The sequence below is a fragment of the Oreochromis aureus genome, linkage group 18, assembly GCF_013358895.1.
Source record: "Oreochromis aureus strain Israel breed Guangdong linkage group 18, ZZ_aureus, whole genome shotgun sequence".
In the NCBI taxonomy this organism is placed as follows: domain Eukaryota; kingdom Metazoa; phylum Chordata; class Actinopteri; order Cichliformes; family Cichlidae; genus Oreochromis; species Oreochromis aureus.
This window is the reverse complement of record NC_052959.1, coordinates 35,053,532-35,079,309: the sequence shown is the minus strand read 5'-3', so window position 1 is coordinate 35,079,309 and position 25,778 is coordinate 35,053,532. Positions and strand designations below refer to the sequence as shown.

The following is a 25,778-nucleotide window of genomic DNA, read 5'->3' as shown; positions in this document are numbered from 1 at the left end:
GGATTTGCTGCTCATGTGAATCCTCCCACAGTGTTTCATTAGCAGCTGTAACCACAGTGACTCTGATAAAACAGGAATTAGCAGAATCCATCTGATATGAAGCTGTGCTTTGAATACCACTTCCCTCCTCTTTGAAGAGTAGTCAGATATCTGTGTTCAGGTTTTTGTACAGCCTCTTCTACACTTTGTATCACTGTGTTTGTAGAGCACAGTAGTAGAGAGCTGTGTCTGCCAGGGTTAGGGCTGTTATGGTCAGATTAGTTGATGTAGAAGATGTTTCTGAGTCATATCGATTATTGGGAATATAATCAATACCACTCCATGATCTTGCTCCTTTGAAGAGTATAAACTGAGGAGCCTGAAGGTCAGAATCATGTCTGTACCAATAAAGCCAAGCACCACCTGCATCTGTCTCATAGCTACATGTGAGTTTGACAGATTTTCCTTCTGTTTCAGTGACTTCAGTTTGTTGAGGAGTGATTGAGTCTCCAGCTGTGAGTCCTGGAAAAAGAAAGAAGAAAAGTAGTGAAATGCAGTCTGTATATCTGCTTAATGCAGCAGCTTCAACTAAACTTTAATCCCTGTTCTTAAACTCACCTATAATGTGAGATAGAAGCAAAAAGAGGTGCAGCAACATGTCTTTGGAGTTATTAAAGCCAGACAGACAGCACATGAACAATGTTCTTCCACTGCAGCACAATGACCAACAAATAATGTCATTGGATGAGCTCAACTTCAGTGGGCGGGGTCAGTTTAATAGCTCAGCCAATCAAATAGTTTTGTGCTTCCACAGCAGCTCTGTCTCTGTCTCTGATCTTTACTGCTTCATTTCTCTGTTGTCTTTGTCATCAGTCCAATGACACAAGAATCAGAGGTTTAACAGTGTGTGGCTCCCTCTAGTGGATGTTGTGGAGTATTCTGTTGTCTTTGCTCCAAAGGTTTTTGTACAGAGTTTTGGTGTTTCCTGTCACTGTGGGCCTCACAGCACAGTAGTACACAGCAGAGTCTGTCACTGCAGCAGAGGAGATCTGAAGAGTCATCAGTGTTTTATTCACTTTCACAGAAAGTCTAGAGACTGGATCTGATGTCAGCTGTCCTTTCTCTGAGTGCGAGATCAGGAACTTTGGTGGTTTTCCTGGATATTGTTGATACCAGAAGAAATAATAGGTGCCAACAAAAGGTTTAGAGTAACTGTAGGACAGAGTCACAGTGCTTCCTTCTAAACTGGATTTCTGAGTGTCGAGTGCTGTGAGCTCCTCACAGATCACACCTGCAGACAGAAAAAACTCAGTTAGAACATGTAAAAGTCTTACTGTCTCACACAAAACCGAGATGGTGATTAAAAATGAACTCACCTGTTAACAGGAAGAGAAGCCAGTAAGGAAACACACAGTGATGTAATGACAGCATGTTGAGGAACATAAAGTTTGTTTTGTGTTGAACTCTGTTGAATGTGGAGGTTTTTCTCTCTTCTATAGTTCAGTAACAGCTCAGCTCCTCCCTGAATCTCTGCTCCTCCTCTCTGCTCTCAGTCACTCCTCCTCCTGTGGTTAACACACTTTGGGATTCATTTATAACCAACATCACAAACAGTACAAATATCTGTTATACTAGGATTACAGTTTCATACAAATAAAAGTTATTATTCATTTTTAAAAAGGGTTTGTGCCATAAAGACTTATTCTCTTGGGTTCTCTTTACATTGTGAAGATTTTATTTGCCTTATAAACCTTTGGCGTTGAGCTTTCAAAGGCAGTTATGTTATAAACTGGTGGTAAAAATACTTTTCCAGTGGAGCACCTGTTTCCAAACTGCACTGATTATCTCCCACAGCTTTTTTCAACTTTGTTCTCCTGTAATAATTATTTATTCTAACTTGTAATTATTTTTCTCTAACGTTCATCTACTTCTCTGCAATGAATATTTGCAGGAGACCGAGTCTTTTCACTATATTCTGCTATCAGGGGGAAAAAGAAAGATTTCAGTGTCAACATCATGTGAAAGAGTTCTGCTCCTCTGGCTGCTGCTGTAGGAGAGGTTTGAGACTGTCTGGGAGGATGGTGTTGAATTAATCTTGGAAACTATAATTGATGAAGAGCTCAGGGTGTTTTTGGATTTTTGGATGACATGTATAGTTATATACACTATAAATCTATCTGTACTGAACATAATACTGTAACTTTCATGTATTATGTTCATGAAAGCATGAGACATTTTGCAAACATGTGTTCAAAACTGAACACATTGACATCAGACACGGACCTTCAAAGTAAAACAGGAAATGCATAGACTGGACTCAGAGACACGGTACAGACAGAGAAAAGAAGGAACACACGGCAGACACTAAACAGAGGAAGCACAGAACCAAAACCCTAAAAACTGAGAAGTCTAAACCCAAATACATAATCAGAATAAACTAGAACACAAGATCATAATAATAAACACAAAACGCTGGGTCAAATGACCCTGGGGTGATGTGATCATGCCTTCTGGTGCCAGTTAAGAGGCGTGCTGTGGCATTTTGAACTAATTGCAAACGCTGGAGGACAGAGAATTGGAGGCCCAAGAACAGAGTTGCAATAGTCCAGTCTAGAAGTAATAAAGGCATTGATAAGCTTTTCAAGGTCTTTATGTGGAGTGTAGGGCTTTGCCTTGGAGATTTGCCATAGCTGGTAAAAACTCGTTTTCACAACTGAAAACATTTGCTTGTCTAATTTGGGGGAGGTATCCAGGACCACTCCAAGATTTCCTACAGTATAAGAGAGATGGCTGGCACAGGAACCCAGTGTATCAAATAGCTGGTCCGGGGGAATGTGATTATCAAAAACAACAATTTCTGTTTTATTTTCATTTAGACTTAGAGAGTTTTGTAATAGCCAGTCTTTAACTTCCCACAGACAGTTGAACAAAGTCACTAATGAGGACTAGACATCCTGATTCAGGGGGAAGTAGATTTGGATGTCAGCATAACAATGAAATGAGATATTATGCTTTTTGAAAATGAGTCCCAAGTGCAGCATGTACAAAGAAAATAACAGACTTAGCACCAAACCCTGGGGCACACCACAATGGAAAGGGGAAAAAGAGAAGTATTTCCCCATGGTGATGGAGAGCAACCTCTCACATAAGTATGATTTAAACTATGAAAGGACTTTTATATGTTCTATCCTTGCCAGGAGAATATTGTGATCAACCGTATCGAAAGCCAAGGTTAAATCTAATAAATTCTAAGACCACTGAGCGCTCTGAATCAGCAGTTATAAGGTCATTAAAAACATTTAGTAGTGCTGTCTCAGTCCAGTGACACGGTTTAAACCCAGAGTGGAATTTTTCACTGATTCCATTAGTCGCTAAGAAGGTCAGTAATTGATGAAGGACAATTTCTTCCAAGATTTTTGCCATGAAAGGAAGTTTAGAGATCGGCCTATAGTTTTAAAGAACATTAGGATCAAGGTTACTTTTCTTGATAACCGCTGCATGATTGCATGTTTGAAGGCAATCGGAACGCAGCCTGATAACAGTGATGAGTTCATTAGGAGTAAGATACAGGGTCCCATGATATTCAGAGCATCCTTAATTATATGGGAAGGAAGAGTGTTGTGCCGGGAGTTAGAACTTTTCATTTGGTTTATTATTTCTTTGAGAGTCGGGAGAGTCACAAGAGTCACAGCCTCAAACTGTTGAAAGACTGTTGAGCATTCAGAAATTGGAATTTGGTTTGCTGCTGATGGATTTGAGGCCCTTAGTGCTGAGATTTTATCTATAAAATAATTTAGGAATTTTTCACAGAGAGCCTGAGAGGTCTCCGTCCGAGTGGCAGAGGATGGGTTAATCACTGAGTTAAAAATCCTAAACAGGATTTGGGGCTTGTGGCTATTAGTCGCAATGATTTCCAACAGGAAAGAAGGTTTTGCGATTTTAACAGCCTTCTGATATTTCAAACGGCAGTTGTGCAGAATGTCCAAGGAAATCTGGAGTTTGTCTTTGTTCCCTCTCCTTTCGGCTCGACGAAATTCACATCTCAGAGTGTGCATAGATCCATTCAGCCAGAGTTGGCGAGGGGGTTTAAAGCGTTTAGTCTTTATGGGAGCCAATGTGTCCAAGATAGAGGTACATGCAGAGATACAGGAGTGAGCGTGTTCATTTACTGGTGTACTTGTCTTACAGTTAGCATCATAAAAGGCAGAGTTAGTCAAGACCGTGGAGAAATGAAAATTTGTTTCATAGTTAGATGCCTGACTGACAACTGTATAAAACAAAAACTACACACAATATTCGAAACACATAGCGCACAGTCGTAAATTCCCCCTAATTTTGGTATGATCCGAGCTCAGGTACTGGACGACTGAGCACAGCACTTACGCCTGTGAGCGAGGGGGGAGAAGCTGCTGCCTGCGAGTTTGCTGCAGACAGAGGAGAGCTCAAGTTTGACCAGGTACCAAAGCAAATCATTCGTACTGTACAAATAATATAAATATGACAAAAGATTGATATCAAACTGATCACTTGACCCATATCACGTTACTTGCTCTTCGAGTGAATCAACAAATGGCGAAGTGAAAAGCCGAACAACAACAATGCTGTTTCTTTAGAGAGGCTCACATGTGTGTTTATTTCATATTTTCAGTTGTTTCCCTTCACGGCTAAACAAAGCGCTCTAAATCGGTTTCAGTAATGTACTGATATACAAGAATGGACATAAGGAGCTTCTTTCAAAGAAAAAACTCAGGTAGATGTTATTTTATATATTATGCTTTGTATGTTGTTCAGTGTATTTCTATGCAAAACGAGGAATTTTAATACACAGCAGTATATTCACAGTTTACACCAGATATTTACACTTTAGGGAGAAAACATAAAAAGTTTTTTTTTTTTTTTTTTTTTTTTTTTTTTACTGTTAAACATCAATTTAGAGTAAACTTGTTTTGTTTTAGATAAATATTGAAATATCTTTTGAATTAGTTAAATGTCAGAATAAAGAGAGACAGAGCTGTCTATCACTTTCATCATATTTAGGAGTACATATACACTAAGTTTATTGTTAATTAATAAGAAAACTCCAGACGATTCCATTCTGAGCTTCTAAGCTTCTGATAGGTTAGTAGAGTCCATGTGAGTAAATTGGTGGCACACCTGTGGATGCATATAAGGCAAAACACAGAGCCTGTTTCTGTGACATGTGAAAATCAAGAGATATCAACCAAAACACCAGGAAAAGAATTGTGGAGCTCCATAAGTGTGGCTCAATTTTGAATACAATTTGGTGCCATTTACAATTAAGAAATACAGAAAGTTTCTCTCTTTACTCTTAAAATTAAAAAAAATGTGTTTTTTTTAATTATCAATCTAAAAAAATAAACATTTAGTCTGATTTGATGTTACAATTAAAAAAGTGTTTTTATCTGAAGAGTGCGTAAATATCTGGTTTCAACTGTATATTTGATGATGTTGGTGTTTGGCTTAATTGTCAGCACAAAGAGAGAGAGAGAGGAACAGAGAGAGAGAGGAGCAGAGAGAGAGAGGAACAGAGAGAGAGAGAGAGGAGCAGAGAGGGCGAGAGAGGAACAGAGAGAGGGAGAGAGGAGCAGAGAGGGCGAGAGAGGAACAGAGAGAGAGAGAGAGCAGAGAGAGAGAGAGGAGCAGAGAGAGGGAGAGAGGAGCAGAGAGGGCGAGAGAGGAACAGAGAGAGAGAGAGAGGAACAGAGAGAGAGAGAGAGGAGCAGAGAGGGCGAGAGAGGAACAGAGAGAGAGAGAGAGGAACAGAGAGGGCGAGAGAGGAACAGAGAGAGAGAGAGAGAACAGAGAGAGAGAGAGAGCAGAGAGGGCGAGAGAGAACAGAGAGAGAGAACAGAGAGGGCGAGAGAGGGCGAGAGAGGAACAGAGAGAGAGAGAGAGGAACAGAGAGAGAGAGAGTGGAACAGAGAGAGGGAGAGAGAGGAACAGAGAGGGAGAGAGAGGAGCAGAGAGGGAGAGAGAGGAACAGAGAGGGAGAGAGAGGGAGAGAGAGGAACAGAGAGGGAGAGAGAGGGAGAGAGAGGAACAAAGAGGGAGAGAGAGGAGCAGAGAGGGAGAGAGAGGAACAGAGAGGGAGGGAGAGAGAGGAACAGAGAGAGAGAGAGGAACAGAGAGGGAGAGAGAGGAACAAAGAGAGAGAGAGAGGAGCAGAGAGAGAGAGGAACAGAGAGAGAGAGAGAAGGAGAGAGAGGAACAGAGAGGGAGAGAGAGGAACAGAGAGGGAGAGAGAGGAACAAAGAGGGAGAGAGAGGAGCAGAGAGGGCGAGAGAGGAACAGAGAGAGAGAACAGAGAGGGCGAGAGAGGGCGAGAGAGGAACAGAGAGAGAGAGAGAGGAACAGAGAGAGAGAGAGGAACAGAGAGAGAGAGAGTGGAACAGAGAGAGGGAGAGAGAGGAACAGAGAGGGAGAGAGAGGAGCAGAGAGGGAGAGAGAGAACAGAGAGGGAGAGAGAGGAGAGAGGAACAGAGAGGGAGAGAGAGAGAGAGAGAGGAACAAAGAGGGAGAGAGAGGAGCAGAGAGGAGAGAGAGAGGAACAGAGAGGGAGGGAGAGAGAGGAACAGAGAGAGAGAGAGGAACAGAGAGGAGAGAGAGGAACAAAGAGAGAGAGAGAGAGAGAGAGAGAGGAACAGAGAGAGAGAGAGAAGAGAGAGAGAACAGAGAGGGAGAGAGAGGAACAGAGAGGGAGAGAGAGGAACAAAGAGGGAGAGAGAGGGGAACAGAGAGAGAGAGAGAGGAACAGAGAGGGAGAGAGAGGAACAGAGAGGGAGAGAGAGGGAGAGAGAGGAACAAAGAGGGAGAGAGAGGAACAGAGAGGGAGAGAGAGGAGCAGAGAGGGAGAGAGAGGGAGAGAGAGGAACAGAGAGGGAGAGAGAGGGAGAGAGAGGAACAAAGAGAGAGAGAGAGGAGCAGAGAGAGGAACAGAGAGAGAGAGAGAAGGAGAGAGAGGAACAGAGAGAGAGAGAGAGGAACAGAGAGGGAGAGAGAGGGAGAGAGAGGAACAAAGAAGGAGAGAGAGGGGAACAGAGGGAGAGAGAGGGGAACAGAGAGGGAGAGAGAGGAGCAGAGAGGGAGAGAGAGGAACAGAGAGGGAGAGAGAGGAACAAAGAGAGAGAGAGAGGAGCAGAGAGAGAGAGGAGCAGAGAGAGAGAGGAACAGAGAGAGAGAGAGAAGGAGAGAGAGGAACAGAGAGAGAGAGAGAGGAACAGAGAGGGAGAGAGAGGGAGAGAGAGGAACAAAGAGGGAGAGAGAGGGGAACAGAGAGGGAGAGAGAGGAGCAGAGAGGGAGAGAGAGGAGCAGAGAGGGAGAGAGAGGGGAACAGAGGGAGAGAGAGGGGAACAGAGAGGGAGAGAGAGGAGCAGAGAGGGAGAGAGAGGAACAGAGATGGAACAAGAGCAGGTGAGACATACATGTTAGTCAAATGGTTGTTTGCCAAAACTCATCAGAACATGTATGTTGTACCTAGTGTAACTTTTTAGATACCATTTGTTACTTTTCAAATTCTATATTTATTAAGTTTTGCAGGCTTGTTTGCACAACAAGGCTAAATAATTATATAAACTTTTCTGAATCTAAATAGTGGACTTTGGTAGAATTAAAAAATAAGTGTAGTGGTAAATGGTAAACGGACTGTTTTTGTATAGCGCTTTACTTAATCCCTAAGGACCCCAAAGTGCTTTACACATTCAGTCATCCACCCATTCACACACACATTCACACACTGGTGATGGCAAGCTACATTGTAGCCACAGCTGCCCTGGGGCGCACTGACAGAGGCGAGTGCAGGTCTATGATGATTTTCAGTGCTACTATCATCTAGTTTTGATTCTGGTTCCGTCTTGGTTAAGTCCTAAGTAGTCCTGATTTTGAACTGTTGTAGTCCTGTTTTAATTCCGGATCAGTTCTGGGTCTGGTTGAATTGTTGTTTAGTCCCTGTGTCTTGATACAGCCCCGACTTTGTTCTGCCTTGCTGCTTAATTAAAAAACTAGTTTAAGGTGTCCTGCATATGTGACATATATATTTTTTTCCTATATGAAGTCATTCTTTTTTGAACAAAACTCAAAACAGAGCCTAATAATCTTTCAGTCATTTCTACCCTCACTTAATTTCCTTTCGCTGCTCAGCTTTCACACAGTGGCTCAGCTATGCTCCAATCCCTCCATATTGTGGCCAATCGCATGTGAGGATATAGGATAATATCATTATGTGAAAAACAGAGAGGGTGAGAGACGCGACAGTCAAGTGGAGCGTGCGTCTGTCCTCTCAGTAAGTGAGTGAGACAGTAGACAGCGGTGAGAAGAGTGCGAGAGCAAAAACACATTAATATGCCTGACACCCATAAACGTAGCAACATCTGGCTGCAGTTTAAAGACTTTTAAACTGCAGGAGAGGCTGGAGTATTTTCATCAAAGGCTTTATTACCAATGTGCACTGGGAGATCCCAGAACAGTGGTTCCTCGCTATAATGCGATTCACCCTTCACGGTCTCGTTGTTTCGCAGATTTTTTTCTTTTTGTGCAATTTTGTATGCTTTTATTTGTTTGTTTTTACAGCGCATTGTGTTCTGCGTCCTGATTGGCTATAGAACATTGTCAATCAATCTCCTGCATTGTCTCCTGTACAGTACAGAATGCGTCCAGCTTGTCAAACCTTCGATCGCTAGCAGTGTGCCTCTAAAGTGCTGTACTGTATGTTTGTAAGTTTTCTCCAACAAACACAAAAATGTCGATGAAACATTTTGCACCATCAAAGCCAACCGCGGATGCCTTTGGTTTCATTCTATAATACTGGACTTATTTTTCTACCAAGGTTTGAACTTTATAGTGTTTAAACCGTAGAGAAGTGTGGAAACGTTTGAGCCTGTCAGAGAAAAGTGTATAAAGTGTGTAGTGGGGGGTTTTACAGCCATAAAACCTCTATAATAATTGTAAAAAAATAAAGTTAGCTACCTCGCAGATTTCATCTATTGCGGGTTATTTGTAGATGTAACTACCATGATAAACTGGGGACCACTGTACATGCAGTCACAGTAAGCACCGAGTAGATCGGAGGAGCACTTCCGCAGTTTGTCCATTATAAAGGCTCTGGGCGCTCCCTCAAGGGACTGCCCCTACAGTTATCTAGTAGTCATACAAGCATACTGCAATAATGAGATTAAATGCTTAGTCACGGGGGCTACAGGTGAGCCCACCCTACGCCTGTTACAGTCAGCAAACCATAATCATAAAAAGAATACATGTTGTTTACTTATCAAGCTATGATATGATTTCTACCTATTCGGAACCATGATAACAGGGTTCTTGCTGATCGGAGCTGGCTTGGCCCTGGCTTATCGAAGAATTAAGAAAGCGGAACCGGCTGTTCAAACCCCCACAAGGCTGCTTGCTGGGATTGAAACGATGGGACGAGGCGTGAGTTCTCAAAATGGGCTCACTGAGTGCAGCACGGATAAGATCTTGGAGAAGCTTACGGCTGCCGTGAATACTCAGAACAAGACCTCTGAGCGCAAATTGGATCACATCTTGGAGAAGCTCACTGCGGTCGTGAGTTCTCAGAATCGGCTCTTTGAGCACAAGAATGACAACATCACGGAGCGTAAGTTTGATAACATCATGGAGAAGCTCACGGCTCTCCAACGGGAGACTGAGAGACCAGTGTTGGACTGTTAGAACAGCTTTGAAATTCTCATGAGTTGTTCGCACTAAAGTAAAAACCACCATCACTTCATGCGGCTATCCCTTCGGCGCCAGCTGCGGTCTCAAGGCTGGAGCTGAACAACAACACCCTGATAACGACTGTGTTTAGTCTGTTCTTCCCATTCTATGCAAGGCCACCTGGGTTGGCTGGAAGACTGTTTACTTAGCCTGGCAGGGTGAAGGACACTGTCTCAGCTGAACTATGGACACAGGTGATCGTGGCTCAAGAGTTGGGAGTTCGCCTTGTAATTGGAAGGTTGCCGGTTCGAGCCCCGGCTTGGTCATTGTGTCCTTAGGCAAGACACTTCACCTGTTGCCTACTGGTGGTGGTCATGTATTTCTTTGGTGTATTAGGAGTTTTTTTTCATGTGCTATGTGCAGAGGTGTTTTTTTCTGTTCTCAAACTGATCTCCCTGTTGGAGCTCAGTCTGAGTTATTTTTTTCTCCTTATCTTTCCTCATGTGGTGCATTTTCCATGTTATACCTCTCTGACCTGTCTTCCCCATGTGATGTTTGTGTAATGTATGTATGGTTGGACGGTAAGACGGCACTGGCACGGCTGGCAGCCTCAACCCAATTTCCCTCGGGATGAATAAAGTATGATCTGGCAGTGCAAATTCACCTGTGCCCTGGACCCCAGTTCTTAACCTTTATTTTTCAACACGTGTCTCATTCGCTTTCCTGTTTTTATCCTTAATTTTAACACTCATCTCATGCTCTTCCCGTTTCCGCTCACCTACACATAGTCTCACATTCCCAATGTCTAGCCGTTTTAATTTGTTGTTGTACAGTTTTTTATCTTTAACTTTAATTTTTATATTTTATTTTATTCCTTCCTAGTTAAATTTACCCTTCATTTTAATTTTCATATTTATTTCCTATCCTATTCATAGTCTTTTTTTCTTTAGGTCACGAGCAGTTGTCTAAGCAATTCACTGCATATCGTACTGTGTATGTGACAAATAAAATTTGAATTTGAATTTGAATTTTAACTTTTGAGCAACAACATCTATCTTGCACTTTTGACCTTTGAGCAACAAGTATGTGTCTTGCACTTTTAGCTTTTGAGCAATAACATTTATCTTGCATACAGAATATTTCCACAATGGTCATAATAATACTTGTTTTTGTTGTGGTATAAAACTGCATTGCCCACTTACAGGGCCATTCTTTTTGTGAAGCTGACCGCTGGTTCCCATCGAGGTCCAGCGCTGTAACTTGTAATTTCAAGCCCTGAAGCGAAGTAAATCTTTTAAAAGATAGTTGGTCTCCTGTAATTCCTTTAAAAAGAGAAAACAAACACAGCACTTCTTTACGTTAGCACATGCCCGAGTGCAGACATAGCAGGCTGGTGGAGAGATCACATCTGTTGGAGGCCTACGAACCCAAAACTGGGTGAAAGTGATTCAGCTATTCAGCCAGTAAGACATCAGTATGGATGTAATTATATTTACTTACACATACTTACAGTAGAGAAATTTTAATGATCACAAAGAATAAATAATTATAATATAAGACATTTTTAGTGGATAATTTTCCCATCTTAAACTCTCTCTGTGCTGTACACTTCAGAGCACAGGCTCATGTGAGCTTAGAATGAACACATTTTTCAGGAAACCAACAAAAAATAAATAGACTGTATTTGTACTTCTTTTTATTAAACTATTTTTTTATAACTGTGTTGTCTTTGTCATCAGTCCAATGACACAAGAATCAGAGGTTTAACAGTGTGTGGCTCCCTCTAGTGGATGTTGTGGAGTATTCTGTTGTCTTTGCTCCAAAGGTTTTTGTACAGAGTTTTGGTGTTTCCTGTCACTGTGGGCCTCACAGCACAGTAGTACACAGCAGAGTCTGTCACTGCAGCAGAGGAGATCTGAAGAGTCATCAGTGTTTTGTCTTCACTCACATTAAAAGTGATTCCAGGGCCTGGATCTGACATTTTCGCTCCTGTTCCAAAATGAGAGATCAGGAACTTTGGTGGTTTTCCAGGATATTGTCGATACCAGTAAAACTCGTCACTTCCAGTTGCTTTTTTGGAGTATCTATAGGACAGATTAACAGTGCTGCCTTCTACACTGAACACTTCTTTGTTGGTTGGAGTGAGATCTTCACAGCTGACACCTAAAGGAACAGAAACATATTTGATACTTTTATAAATCATCACAATTCAAATGTATTTCTTTAAACACACAGATTGTAACGTACCTGTTAGAATGGTGAGAATCAGTAAAGAAAGTGCATAATAGTCCAAAGACAACATCTTGAATGAAGGTAAAGTTTATGGTTTGTGTGCTGAACTCTGTTGAATGTGGAGGTTTCTCTCTCTTCTAGTTCAGTAACAGCTCAGCTCCTCCCTGAATCTCTCCTCCTCCTCTCTGATCTGGATTTGAACTTCTCTCACTTCCTCCTGCTTTACACATAGTAGCAGCATTTTCACTTTCAGGTGGGAGCTCATCTTTCATCAGGCTCCAGCTTCCCTGCATCACTGAATTGGATAAACTTAAAATGGATGGATGATTAATTATTTAGTGTTAAGTGGCTGAAAAAATCAAAGTGGAAACAAAAACACTTTCTGAACAGAAAATCTTCAGAAAGCTGGAGAATTATTCTTCATGACCAAGTTAGAAATCAGGAGGAGGTCTGCCTGCTTGGAAGCTGAATTAGAAAAAGGTGTACCTCAACACTTTTACACAGTTCTGATTGTCTCACATTAACCTGATCTCCAGGTCATATTTTCCTTTCTTTCTGCTTTATTTGGATTTACTAACCAGTGGTTTCACTTTACTGTTTCCCCTGACTGATCCATTTCTGTCAGGGTTCCTGGGTCGGTGACCCAGTGTTTTCAGTCTTGTCACGTTTAGGTTATGTTTACATTATGTTGCCACATCTATGTTCTCACTTCCTGTTTTTCCTGTGTCAGCTCGTCTCTTGTGTTATTAGCCAGATTATGTTCAGCTGTGTACTCACCGGTCTCTCATTATCATCCTCATCAGTCTGTGTATTTGAGTCCTCTGTTTCCACTCATTCACTGTCGTGTCATTGATGTTATGTTGTCGTTTCCGCCTGTGTTCAGTTCAGCCAGCCATTCAGTCTTTCAGTCAGTCCTTTCGTTCCTGCCCTGTTCATCCACGCTTCATAATAAACTATCTTCAGTTCTTCACTTCCACGAGTCCTGCGTTTGGGTCACTTCCTCGCCTCCACACGACGCAACCCCTGACAGAATGACACGACCCGCTTTTGACCCAGCGGACTCGGACCTTTTTGAGCGGCAGGAGACAGCGCTCTCCATTTGCGCGGAGAAGCTTAAGGAGAAACAGCGGCTCTTCGCGGAGCAAGAGCACATCTTCGAGGGATCTCGCCTGGCTCTGGGCGGGCCTCGGAGACGCCGCGTTCTCCCACCTGCTGCCCCACCTGCACCGGAGCATCTGCCGCGGACAGTGGGCGTTTCGTGCCGCGCTTCGGCGGCTCCCTCCCTCGCAGGTCCGCTCCTCGCTCACACGCCATCTTCCTCATTCACCGGACCTTCAACCTCGCCCCGGCACAGCGGCTCCGCCTCCCACCTCGGCTCAACAGAGGCTCCCGCGCCAGAGGCTCGGATGTGTACCCCGCCCGCTTCCTCTTCCCGGAGAAAGCGGCGCACACGCCGCCATAAAATGGACTATTTCCAGCAATTCCCGGTGGTGAGTTCCAGTGACTGCTTTCCACCCTCATTCGATTCCTCATTTAAAACCACTAATAAACCCATCTCTGATTCATGGGATGTTTCCCTCCTGGAGGATTCTGTGGACTGGGAAGATTTTTTTCTGCTCTGCTCCCTCAAAGACTGTAAATAGTGGTGGCAGAAAGACCAGAACAATCCCTGATAAACCTGCCAGTATCACACACCCAGTCACTATTTCCACACCCATCACTCAGCCATTTCCTACCAGCACGGTGGCCCAGATCCGGCCTTCCTCTTCAGCCGTTTCACCTCCTCAGATGACTAGGGCCCAGCCTACACCCACACCAGTGCCAGCTCCCAGGAGGAGGGCAGCTGTGACCCAGTCTACCTCCACACCCGCTCCTGTTTCTCGGGTGGGGGTGACTGGTGTCCAGCCACCTCCCGTGCCTGTCCCAGCGCCCAGGCTGAGGGCAGCCAGAACTCAGCCTGACCTCCCTAAAGGCTCAGAAGAGTTAGCCTCTCCACCCGTCAGTCCACCACTTCATCCACCTCCTGATGCAGCCTTTCACGCCCTTGCACTATCCCTGGTTAGGCTAGCTGAGGTTTCCCCTGCTCAGGCAACAGCTTTACTAGCCCAGGCTGTAGCTTTATCTCCGTCACTAGCTCAGTCTGTAGCTCAGCCGTTAGCCACACCAACCTCAGCTCCGTCGTCAGCCTCACCCACCTCTGTTCGTCCCTTAGCTGCTCCACTCCAGTCAGTCCAGCCTGCTCCACTCCAGTCAGTCCAGCCTGCTCCACTCCAGTCAGTCCAGCCTGCTCCAGCCCTCCAGGCCCCTGTAGCTCAGTCTCCTGTCCAGTCTGTCATCCAGTCGCCCGTCCTCCAGCCTGTCCAGCCAGTTCAGTCTGCCATCCAGCATCCTGTAGTTCAGTCACCCGTTCTCTCACCGTCTGTAGTCCAGTCTTCTGTAGTCCAGTCACTCATTCACCATCCATTTCAGTTCCCGGACCCGAAGCTGATATCTATTCTGTATGACTTAAAGCAGTTATGTGGTCTCACTCTTGGCTGGAAGCAGTGCTTAAACAATGGAAAAAACACAAACTTTGTCCAAAAACCTCTCGTTTTTAGCTGTTTCCCACTTTTTCTTTGGTCATTTTAGTCTTTCTGGCCAGGGTGAAGGGAGTATCTGCCATCAAACAAGAAGACAGTCGCATGTAACTACGACGGTGATTGGGTAGAATCTGAAGTGTATCACATCTCAGGGAAAAAAAAAAAGCACCGAAAGAAAGCAGCGAAATGTGCGCTACTTTTCGGTCTGGTTACTACCGTTTATGTCAGAACCGGTGCCATTATACCGGTACCCATCCGTACTTGTGGACCATTAAGGCTGCAGAACCTGAATTGGGGTACAGCCTGTAACAATACAGACACATGGGATAACGAGGGGAAAGGGAACAGATGGGAACACAGCTGAGGGGAACTAACACAATGATGTGAGAGGAAGTCAAACTAAACACAAGACACTGAGCTGCAGTCACCAAAATAAAACAGGAAGTGGAACATAACAGAATGTGGAAACAAGATTAACTTGACACAACTAAACAGGGAAACAAGACGAGCATGGAGACAGGACACAGAGAGACAGACAAGGGGACAAGACTGAGGACACAGAAAGGGGACAGGAAAGGAAAACAATCAACCTGAAGTCCTCTATCACTAACTAGAGACACAAATACCACGACAGAGAACCAACAAAGGGATCAGGAAAACTCAAAAGCACAATGAAACCAAAACATTATGCTCCTCGTTTCTGTTAATAAACTACTGCTGGAAACCAAAAACTAATAATGAAATTACAAAACTCAAACTCCTGGTGACTCAGGGACCCTGGCAGTTTCCTTATACAGAGAAATGAGGCTGTGTCAGTGTGTCAGACCTACTGATTTACAGTGATTTAAATTCAGTAACATACATGTGGTGGCACAAAACAAACTGTTTTTCACAACTGAAACCAGAGAGAAGAAGAAGAAGAAGTGGACACTCTGTAGATTCTTAGGTTCACAATATATTTGCTCACATGTGATTTTTGATCAACCTGCAAATCAGGTTCAAAATGAAGCTTTGAGATTTAAAGTGTGTTTAGACTTCAACAGTGTCACTAACAGGTCGACTAAGACCAGGCTGTGATCTCAGTCAGAGAGCACAATCAATCTGAGACTGTTAAACTGCTGAGTGGATACTTGGTACCTTAAATATGTTTTAACAGTGTCACATATTGTTGTCAGTATTTAGTAAAATTTTATGTTTGGCAACAATCTGAAGACGGTTTCTTCTTGGAAAAAGGTCAAAGTGAATCTGTGGTGCTCTGTCATCAACATTTTACAAAACAATTTATTGCATGTTGACAAAAAGAAGGTGAAGCCAGTCAGTGTAACCAGAAGCACAATGTTTCAGTCACAGGAACAGAATCAGAGGTTTAACAGTGTGTGGCTCCCTCTAGTGGATGTTGTGGAGTATTCTGTTGTCTTTGCTCCAAAGGTTTTTGTACAGAGTTTTGGTGTTTCCTGTCACTGTGGGCTGCAGAGCACAGTAGTACACAGCAGAGTCAGACAGCTGAAGCTTCTGGATCTTCAGAGGAACTGATCTGATGCTGGAATCCAGTGTGGATGAAAATCTCTCCTTGAACTCGTCTGCTGTGTTTCCTTGATTCCCACTATAGTGCATCAGGATGAATTTGGGGCTGTTGTTTCCATCCTGTTTGTACCAGAAGAGAGAAGTGCCTGTTAAACTGCTGCTGTTATAGAGACAGTGAAGTGTTACTGTGTCTCCTGCAGCAGCAGTCTCTTCTCCTTTTGCTTGCAGCACATTGTCTTTTTGCGCTCTGCATTCTGTAAAACACCAACAAACAGTATCAGTGTGCTGTTAAAGAATCATGTCAATGTTGGATTGATATCAAAGAAACAGAGTTGTGTTCATACCGAGGCACATAGCAGCCAGCAGCACTGAGATGAACAGAGGCGTCATATCTGCAGTGTAGAGTAACTGTGAGCTACAGCAAGTATAAAGAAGCTGTGATCTCTCTGTTTAGTCTTCATCAACACTAAGTTGGTGGATTAGAAGGAGGAGCCTGATCACAGTGACAGGACTCATTCACAGCCCTGTGTTATTCCCCCTGCTGACAGCTTTACACTCAGCACGACATCCGCCTTTTATGCGAACTGTAGTGGGTCCTGGGCATGTTGTACCTGTGGTTGGAGGAGGTTGAGGAAGAGCCGCTCTAGAGTCTTCATAAGATGTGACGTCAGTGCCACCGGTCGGAAGTCATTCAGCTCATTGGGACGGTTCCTTTTGGGGACCGGGACGATGCAGGATGTCTTCCATAGGGCGGGCACTCTCCCCAGTCGCAGGCTGAGGTTGAAGACTCGTTGTAGCGGCTCCCCAAGTTCAGCAGCACACGCCTTTAGCATCCTAGGACACACCTTGTCTGGGCCTGCTGCCTTCCTGGGGCGAAGCTTCCTCAGTTGTCTCCTGACCTGATCCACTGTGACACTGGGAGATGATTGGAAGGAGGGGGGGGGGGGAGATGTCCTGCTGTTGAGAGAGGGGTTGGAGGAGGGGGGGTCATAGTGTCAGGAAGGGGGGGAAGCGAGGGAGGTAGGAGAGTGGGGAGAGGGCTCTGTAGTAAAGGTGAGGGTGGGGGGGTTGTGGGCTGGTCAAACCTGTTGAAGAAGTTGAGTTTGTTTGCCTTCTCCACACCAATCCAGACCTCCCTCATATTGTTCCTCTCCACTTTCCTCCTGTAGGTGTCCTTTGCTTACTTCAGGCAGCGTTTCACCTCCCGCTGTGCTGCTTTCACCTCCTCCTTCACTGTTCCTTTGTTCTTAGTGCCAGCAGCTCGGCTCTCGAATAGAGGAAGGAGCTGGTTCCAGAAGTTTTAAAAAGTGCATTATTCATCTCGTATCGCTATATCTAAGAGGTAGAAGTAGAGTAACTAGAGGAAGGTGAAATAAAGTTTGAAAGCCTCGTCTAAAAAAAGTTAAAAGGTGCGGTGTTGCAGAGCTACTTGGAAAGGCTGCTGTCACTCCAGCGCCATCTTTAATTGATGTCTTGATGCATTCTCAATCATCCAGGAAAGTAAATCTCCAAAAGTTGAATCTGTTCATCTGGACGTAGCGTTTTGTGGGAGAAACGTTTCGTTACTCATCCAAGTGACTTCTTCAGTCTCAGCTGACTGCAGGTTTCACCAAACCTTATAAACAGTACATTTGCATAATGACTGAAACCAGCCCACTGAAGGAACAATGGGCTGTGAGGTCAGTTCCTTAATCATAATTATGCAAATTCCCATGACCATTGATCAACAATCACTGACCAAAACCCACTGATCAAAGAACACTGATCAATGGCCATGAGTACCATTCACAGAGAGTTGGGGAATGGTTGCAATCACAGCATTGTAAGATGGCGAAAGAGCGGATCCGACGGAGACTGACTATGCTTTTAGATGAGAATACTCTTAAAAAGGTGTTTGACTTCACTGAGAAGGCTCGTCTAGCACAGCACAAGAAGTCTAAGACCAGGCAACCATGGAAGTTTGACTTACTTTTTGTACGTCGGAAACCACCACAAAATACGGAGAGTGTCCTCAGTGGCCAGAAGAGACAAGGATGCGACACGGAGGATGTGGACAAGTGGGTGAAGAATTTGTCTGACAGACAGCTCACCCAAACAGAGAAAAACATCCTTGCTAAAGGGTTGAATTTTGCCGTCACACCGAGACAAATCCCTCTAGTGGAGCTGATCACAGCCACAGAAACAGCAATTCGTAACAACAATATTGCAGAAGTGGAAGCAGAGCAACTACGGACGAAAAGTTTCGGCCTGTCTCAGCAATGCAAAGCCCCAGCATCCAACATCACCATGGAGGAGAGGAAGGCACTCACATCACTTAGTGATGACAACAACATTATCATCCTTCCGGCAGACAAGGGTAGGTGCACAGTATTGCTTAACCAGAAAGACTATCATGAGAAGATTTTGTCACTACTCAGTGATGAAAATACTTATGAGCCCCTGAAACGAGACCCAGGAAGTGGTTACTGGAAGAGGGTCATAGACTGTCTGAAGCAGTTAGAACAAGACAAGGCTATCGACCGGACCTCATACCACAGGCTGTACCCAGGGGAGTCTACACCAAGTCTGTATGGTTTACCGAAAATACATAAACAGGGTGTACCTTTAAGACCGATTGTCTGCATGATCAACTCGGTCACCTATAACATCTCCAAGTTTCTGGCTTCGATCCTCAACCCGCTGGTGGGCAGCTCTGAACACCACATCCAGAACACCCTGGATTTTGTTGAGAAGGTGAGAGATGTCATTATGGAGGCAGATGAAACCATGGTCTCGCATTTGACGTTACATCTCTCTTCACTTGCATCCCAGTCACGGAAGCGTTGGAGGTAGTTCGTAAGAGATTACAGGATGACACCAACCTCAGCAACAGGACCACTCTCAGCATCGACCAAGTGTGTTTGCTTTTGGAACTGTGTCTTCATTCCACCTACTTCACATACAAGGGTCAGTTCTACAGGCAGAAACATGGGTGTGCCATGGGCTCCCCAGTTTCACCCATCGTGGCCAATTTGTACATGGAAGAAGTGGAAAAGAGGGCGTTGCTATCCTACCCTGGAACACCACCAAGCCATTGGTTCAGATATGTGGATGACACCTGGGTGAAAATCAAATCTCAGGACGTACCACAATTCACGGATCACATTAACTCGGTGGACCAACACATCAAATTCACCAGGAGGATATGAAAAGTGGCAGGTTAGCCTTCTTAGACTGTGAGATTTCCATCAGTAATGGGGACATCTAAAAGCTGGCGTGTACCGTAAACCCACACATACGGATCAGTATCTAAGGTTTGACTCTCATCATCCACTGGAGCACAAACTGGGTGTCATCAGGACGCTACAACACAGAGCGAACACCATCCCCACTGACACAGCGGCCAGGGAGGCAGAAGAACAGCACATCAAGGAGGCCCTGAGTAAATGTGGTTATCCCAGCTGGACTTTTGTCAAAGCTGGAAGGCACCTAAAGAAAGCTCCAGCCGATCCAGGAGAGAAGGACAACCGCTGCCCAGGCGAAAACCTGTAGTGATCCCATATGTGTCAGGAGTATCGGAACAGTTGAGACGCATTTTTCTAAACACCGGGTCTCTGTGGCTTTTAAACCCCAAAATACGCTGCGCCAAAAACTGGTCCACCCCAAGGATCGGGTCCCCGACACAAACAGAGTAACATAGTGTACGCTGTTAAGTGCCAGGAGGATTGCCAGGATTTATACATCGGGGAAACCAAACAACCTCTAGCGAAGCGGATGGCACAACACAGAAGAGCAACCTCATCAGGCCAGGACTCTGCAGTTTATTTACACCTACAGGCCAGTGGACACTCTTTCAATGATGAGGATGTACACATCCTGGACAGGGAAGAACGCTGGTTTGAGCGCGAGTCAAGGAGGCCATTTACGTGAAAAGGAAAGACCATCTCTGAATCGAGGAGGGACCTAAGGGTACATCTTTCGCCATCTTACAGTGCTGTGATTGCAGCCATTCCCCAACTCTCTGTGAATGGTACTCATGGCCATTGATCAGTGTTCTTTGATCAGTGGGTTTTGGTCAGTAATTGTTGATCAATGGTCATGGGAATTTGCATAATTATGATTAAGGAACTGACCTCACAGCCCATTGTTCCTTCAGTGGGCTGGTTTCAGTCATTATGCAAATGTACTGTTTATAAGGTTTGGGGAAACCTGCAGTCAGCTGAGACTGAAGAAGTCACTTGGATGAGTGACGAAACGTTTCTCCCACAAAACGCTACGTCCAGATGAACAGATTCAACTTTTGGAGACATCTTTAATTGAGTCAAGAAAGAAAGAAATCATTCATGGAGCTCAAAGAGCAGAGCCTCCATTATAATCCAGTTACCTGAAGAATATGAATGTGTGTCAGTGCAGATCATGACGTTTATCTTAAAAAACAGAAGACAAAGAATAAAAGAATCTTCAGGCACACACTTAAGTCTGTTGAAGCTGCTTTCTGGAATACGACCCGATAAACAGGAAAGGAGAGCAGCAGTCATAGAAAATCACTGAAGATGTGTTGAATTTGAGACCAAGACCAACTCCAGACTGAGACTGAGAGAGTCCAGCCTCTCTCCAGGAGAATGTTTCCAGCGCCCAATCCATGTGTTGAGGTGAGCCCGACTATATCTAGTTGGTACTTCTCAGGCTCATGCATTAACTCAGGCTACTTCTCCACCAGAAAGGTGACACTCCATGTCCCAATTGGTAGCCAGGGATCAGTGTGCTAGGGCCTTTGCTCCTGCCCACCGCCCGGCACACATTGCACCCGACCCCTACGGTGCTTCCTGCTGGTGGTGGGCCTGCAGGAGGACATGCCCATGTCCCTTTTTCGGGCTGTGCCCAGCAGGGCCCGATGAACTAAGACCTGGCCAGCAGACGCTCGCCCTCGGGCACCCTCACGGGGCCTGGCTCCAGAACAGGGTTCTGGTGACCCTATCCCAGGCATTTCATTTACCTGTTACTACCACACACCAAATCCGGTCATTTGGTACTTCCTGGCTTGTGTAGCCACTAGGTAACAAAAGCTCAACACTGCGCCTAGCATCGTGGAGCACTTTTGTTGTGTTTTGGAGTATGTACGTGCTTTGTCTCTAGGGGGCACCGTAAAATATACTTTTATTTATTCACTCCACATAAAATGTAATAAATCAATTATAAAATACAAAAACTTTTCAACTTTTAACTATTTAAATTTTCAACTTTTTCCTTATAAACAAATTTAAAGTGAAACAACACAAAATACTGCAAAACACAACACAATAAAATTGTTACGTCCCTCTGCAGCCCCTAATCTCTTCAGTGGGTTCAGCTGTTGCTAATTGACCACGCGTGGTCAGGTGTGGATAAAAGGATACCTGAGGCAGGCTTTCAGGGAGGAGCTCACTAGTCTTTGCCTTGGTGGCACCAGCCATTTCAGCCAGCCTGCTATGCCATTTTTTTAATATAAAACCTCTTCTCACCTACAATCTCGTATTCGTGTCCTTTTTTGATGTTGCGGCTTTTGAGCCGGGTCGTAACAAAAATATAAATTAAAATATGCAAAACAAAAAGAAGATGCACGTTCTCTGTCATATAGGCCTGGGATGATTTTTTGGGAGAGTGTTTTCCTGCTTGCATACATAGGATTCAGTCCATGAATAAACTTTCTGAATCCTTTATCATCAACAACTAAAAAAAGTTGCAAATCAAGTGCAATCATTTTTGCCAGGTCTTTATCAATTGTGTTCTGTCTTGCTGGGTCACAGATTTCTGCAAAAACTGTCTAATAGAGCTCTGGGTTGGTTTAGGTGGTTGTGGTTGTATACTGCAAGATGTTGTAGATGCAGCAGCAACAGTTGCAGTAGACACACTGGCACCTTTAGTCAGGGCTGGACTGGGACGAAAAATCGGCCCAGGCATTTTGACTAGAGACCGGCCCACCAGGATAGAGATTGAAAATGTGACGTCATTCAGGGGTAAAACCGCAAAGGATTCTGGGAACTTGTGGCAAGAGGTACTAGCGCATGCAGGCTTTCAATTGAACTCAGTTACACAGCGATAAAAAGAAACCCAAAAAATGGCAAGAAGCTGTTGTATTATTAACTGCAATAGCCGGTCGCATGACAGCCACGGGAAGCCGATGGGTAAAGAGATCGCTTTTTTTTTTTTTTTTTATCGGATTACGTCGTTGAAGAGAAATTTTTTTAAGCCATGTTTCCGAAGTAAGAGCCGACGGATGGTCTGGATATACCAAATATAACGTCTCAGAACACTCCAGCTCACATGTTAGTCTGCTCCAAGCATTCCCACAAAGGTCAGTGTTTTGTAGTAGTTAATATGTCATTTTTCTTAACATAATTGGTGATATAGGTTACAAGCAAGCCTGGCGCTGAACAGAAATTGTCGCGCTATGCTCCTTTGTTTATTGTGCATAAATAGTGAATTGTCCTGACACAATATTGTGTTTCGCTTCTGTTATTACCACGGTACATTGACAAAAACATATACTTTTATTCACAGGATAAAACACTTGTTTTGTATCACTAATTGCCCAGTGCGATTACAGCATACAATATTATTGTCACTGCTACATTTCTGTAATGCGGACCAGAAATTATTTCCACTACTAATTAATTACCATTGAGCTCAAAGGTTATAATAATAAACGGTTAACGAATGTGTATTTATGACGACGATTTGTGAGACTGGTAAACTTACCTTTGTTTGTACGATGGTCTTTCGTTCTACACGGTGCATTTCAAGGTCCTGTACCCATCCGTCGGTAAACTGTACCTGGGCTTGTTGCAGTGACCTGAAGTTACTAAACTTCATGAGTGTATGCACTCACTCCAAGAACCGTATAATTATAAATCTGAGCGTGGTGAAAGTTGGGCAGCACGCTAACGTCTTTTGTCCACTCTGTGCGCTCGTAAGGGTCTGACGCTTTCACTCCTTTGATTTTTTCCTCGTATCTTTTCTTTGCCTTTTCGTCGAGTCTATCTTTGTACGGACCGGCATTGTTCTCCTTAGTTTTGTACATTCCTTTTTTGTGCGGCAAAGAAAAACCAAGAAGGTATTGGAACCGGAGAATGAACGTTTTGCGGTGCTGCAAATGCTTGCATTTGATGCGGTACTTGGATTGTTTTGCCACGAGTTCCCGGCATGCAATGCGCGAAAGTCACGTGATCTGTCAATCGCTATAGGAAAAACCATAAAGCCTTTGCATGAAAACAACTGCTTTGATGTACACTGCCTTGTTGGTATATATGTATCAATCTAATAAACTTAAACCTACACCATCCTCCCTATTCTGGATTTTAAACAGTACATAGCGGCAACAAAAAGACTGCTTGGTCGAGTTAACCTCCTGAACTATCTACAACACATGGTAGAAACCTTAAATTAAGACCAAGAACACTAGAGGTGAGACATGATCATTAATTAATATTAAAATTAATAATTGGCAGATTTAGTGATATTTTCATAAACACCTCCTTTCCTTTTTTTGTTCTCCATTTTCTTTAGTTCGTCTATAAGATTGCTAAACAAGGGGGAGGGTGCATCCGGCCTCCTCGGCTGTAATTGGTCCAGCCCAGAGTCGATCATGACCAATTGGCCAATCCAACACCTTTCATTATATATACCCTTCCTAAAAAAAAAAAACAAAAACAAAAAAAAAAAAAGAATACATCGGCCCATAAAAACAAAAAATCGCCAGCGGCCCACCGGGCAAATGCCCGGTATGCCCGATGGCCAGTCCAGCTATGCCTTTAGCAATATCACACTCAACTGACTGTGTTTCATCTTCCTATTGCACTGGTGGGTGGACAGTTCTCAGGAGCCTGTGCAGGCTGTTTGTGGAGCTGGCACTAAATGATGGTCTTTTCTTGAAGACTCTACACTCTGCCTTTGTATTGTCAATGAAATTGAAATGGTTCCAGATTTTGCTTCTTTTCTTGGTGTCACTCATTTTCTTTACTCTACCTTTCTAATGTGACGTTGTTGTCCCTGGCTCTCTTTCTCTCTCTTTCCGTCCCGCTCTGTTCCTGTGCAAGCACAAGGCTCACATGCAGCGTCAAGCGAAAAAACGGTTACATTGTAGAGGGCGACTTTCCTCTAAACAGGAAAATGTGTACAGTCAGGGGTTAATGTGGATTCAGCAGGTGGGGGAACCCTAGAACTGGTTGTAGTGGTTCAATGTGGGGAAAAGTCATTCGGTAACACACTGAAGTGTTTGACTGACTAAAGTTTGTTTCTATATTTTGGTGGTGTTAACCTGGGATGGGAATCGAGAATCTGATCTCTCCAAAACTGATTCCCAGTAGTCCAGTTCCTTGAAATTGTTAGTCTGCCTGCCTATCGATCCCACTTATCTGTTGTTGCATTGCACTACAATCAGCTGATTCCAGTTTGTGTGCCAGAGAAGGAAAGTAGTGGTGCAGTCTGCAGTGTGGATATGCACATTACTTTTATTTTTAATGCACAAAAGGACAAGAACACGATGGCATAGTGGAAACCACATCCAGGACAAAAACAGCTGCATTATGCCACTAACACAATCTCAGCTCCTTTCAAGCCCCTGCACAGACAGCATGCTAACTAAGCTAGCCAAGAATCCAGTGTGATGCTAAAGCTACTGTAAGTGAATGCTGACCCCAGCCCAGCAGCCAGACCCTGAACTTTAACAGGTGAACTGATGAGCAGTCAGGCTGCAGCCTCTGTTTTCTACAGTAGAATCACTGTGGTGATCACTTTGAAGTCTCTTTGTGTTGGTTTTCATCTTTGCTTTGTGCTTTGTGTTCATACCTAAATGTAACTCAAATTTAAACGTGGTTTTGGTAAAATGTGCCCTGATAGAAACAAAACCTAAGAATTGTTAGTTTTAACAGTTATACTTGGTTGAATAAACCATATATTCAGCAGTTAAAGGGTTAACTTCTCTGAAGCACGCATACACTGCTCTCAGCCAATGAGCTGCTGCAAAATGGTGCATTCCACAAGAAAGAGTAGGAGAGAGGACGTCGTCATATCGAGAATAAGATTTGGACACACTGGTTTGAACACTACACTATTCATGATAGGGATACATAATACAGGAAAATGTGACTACTGTGGAGAAGAGAAAATGAAAGGACATGTTATATTACACAGTCAGAAGTATCAGGTGGAGAGAAGACTGACTGAAAACCTCAGGAATATGAAAATGAAACTAGATCTTATTGATTTACTGCAAAAGGAATCTAGAAGTAAAAGTCATCAGGCCTTATTCCTTTTTTTAACAGAGTGTAAATTGCTTGGGAGGATTTGAGTTGTTTTCTTTTTTTGTTTTGTTTTTTTGAACAACGTTCCAGTCACACTCCAGACCAGTTGGTGGCAGTAATGCACCATTCAGTTGTTTGCCAACTGCCAATAAAATTTAAAAGAAGAAGAAGAAGAAGAAGAAGAATGGTAAATGGACTGGTTTTTATGTAGCGCTTTTCTACTCTACTCTGAGCACTCATACAACTAATTAATTCACCCAATCACTTCTTCTAAGCTTAGCGCTAATTATCTAACATTCATACACATTCACACTCCGATGGATGCATCGGAGAGCAACATGGGGTTAGTATCTTGCCCAAGGATATTTGGCATGCAGACTGGAGCAGCCTGGGATCAAACCACCGACCTTCTGGTTAGCGGCTGACCTGCTTTGCCACCTGAGCTACAGCCACCCCAGAAGGGTTGCTGTGTCCAAATTCAGGGGAAGGATGCTCCGAAGGATCCTACCTACACTC

General features: G+C 44.0%; 1 protein-coding gene and 2 gene segments (V, D, J or C); 1 reads left to right on the top strand and 2 right to left on the bottom strand.

The window, feature by feature from the left end:
- Window positions 1-25,778, top strand: part of LOC120434305 (zinc finger protein 570-like) — a 488,395-nt gene that overhangs the window by 213,341 nt on the left and 249,276 nt on the right. The gene's annotated exons all lie outside the window — the stretch shown is intronic.
- On the bottom strand, window positions 11,253-12,082 carry LOC120434316. The segment is given in 2 exon segments: window positions 11,253-11,830; window positions 11,915-12,082. Coding segments are annotated over 2 exon segments (435 nt in total).
- Window positions 15,858-16,536, bottom strand: LOC120434314. The segment is given in 2 exon segments: window positions 15,858-16,256; window positions 16,347-16,536. Coding segments are annotated over 2 exon segments (438 nt in total).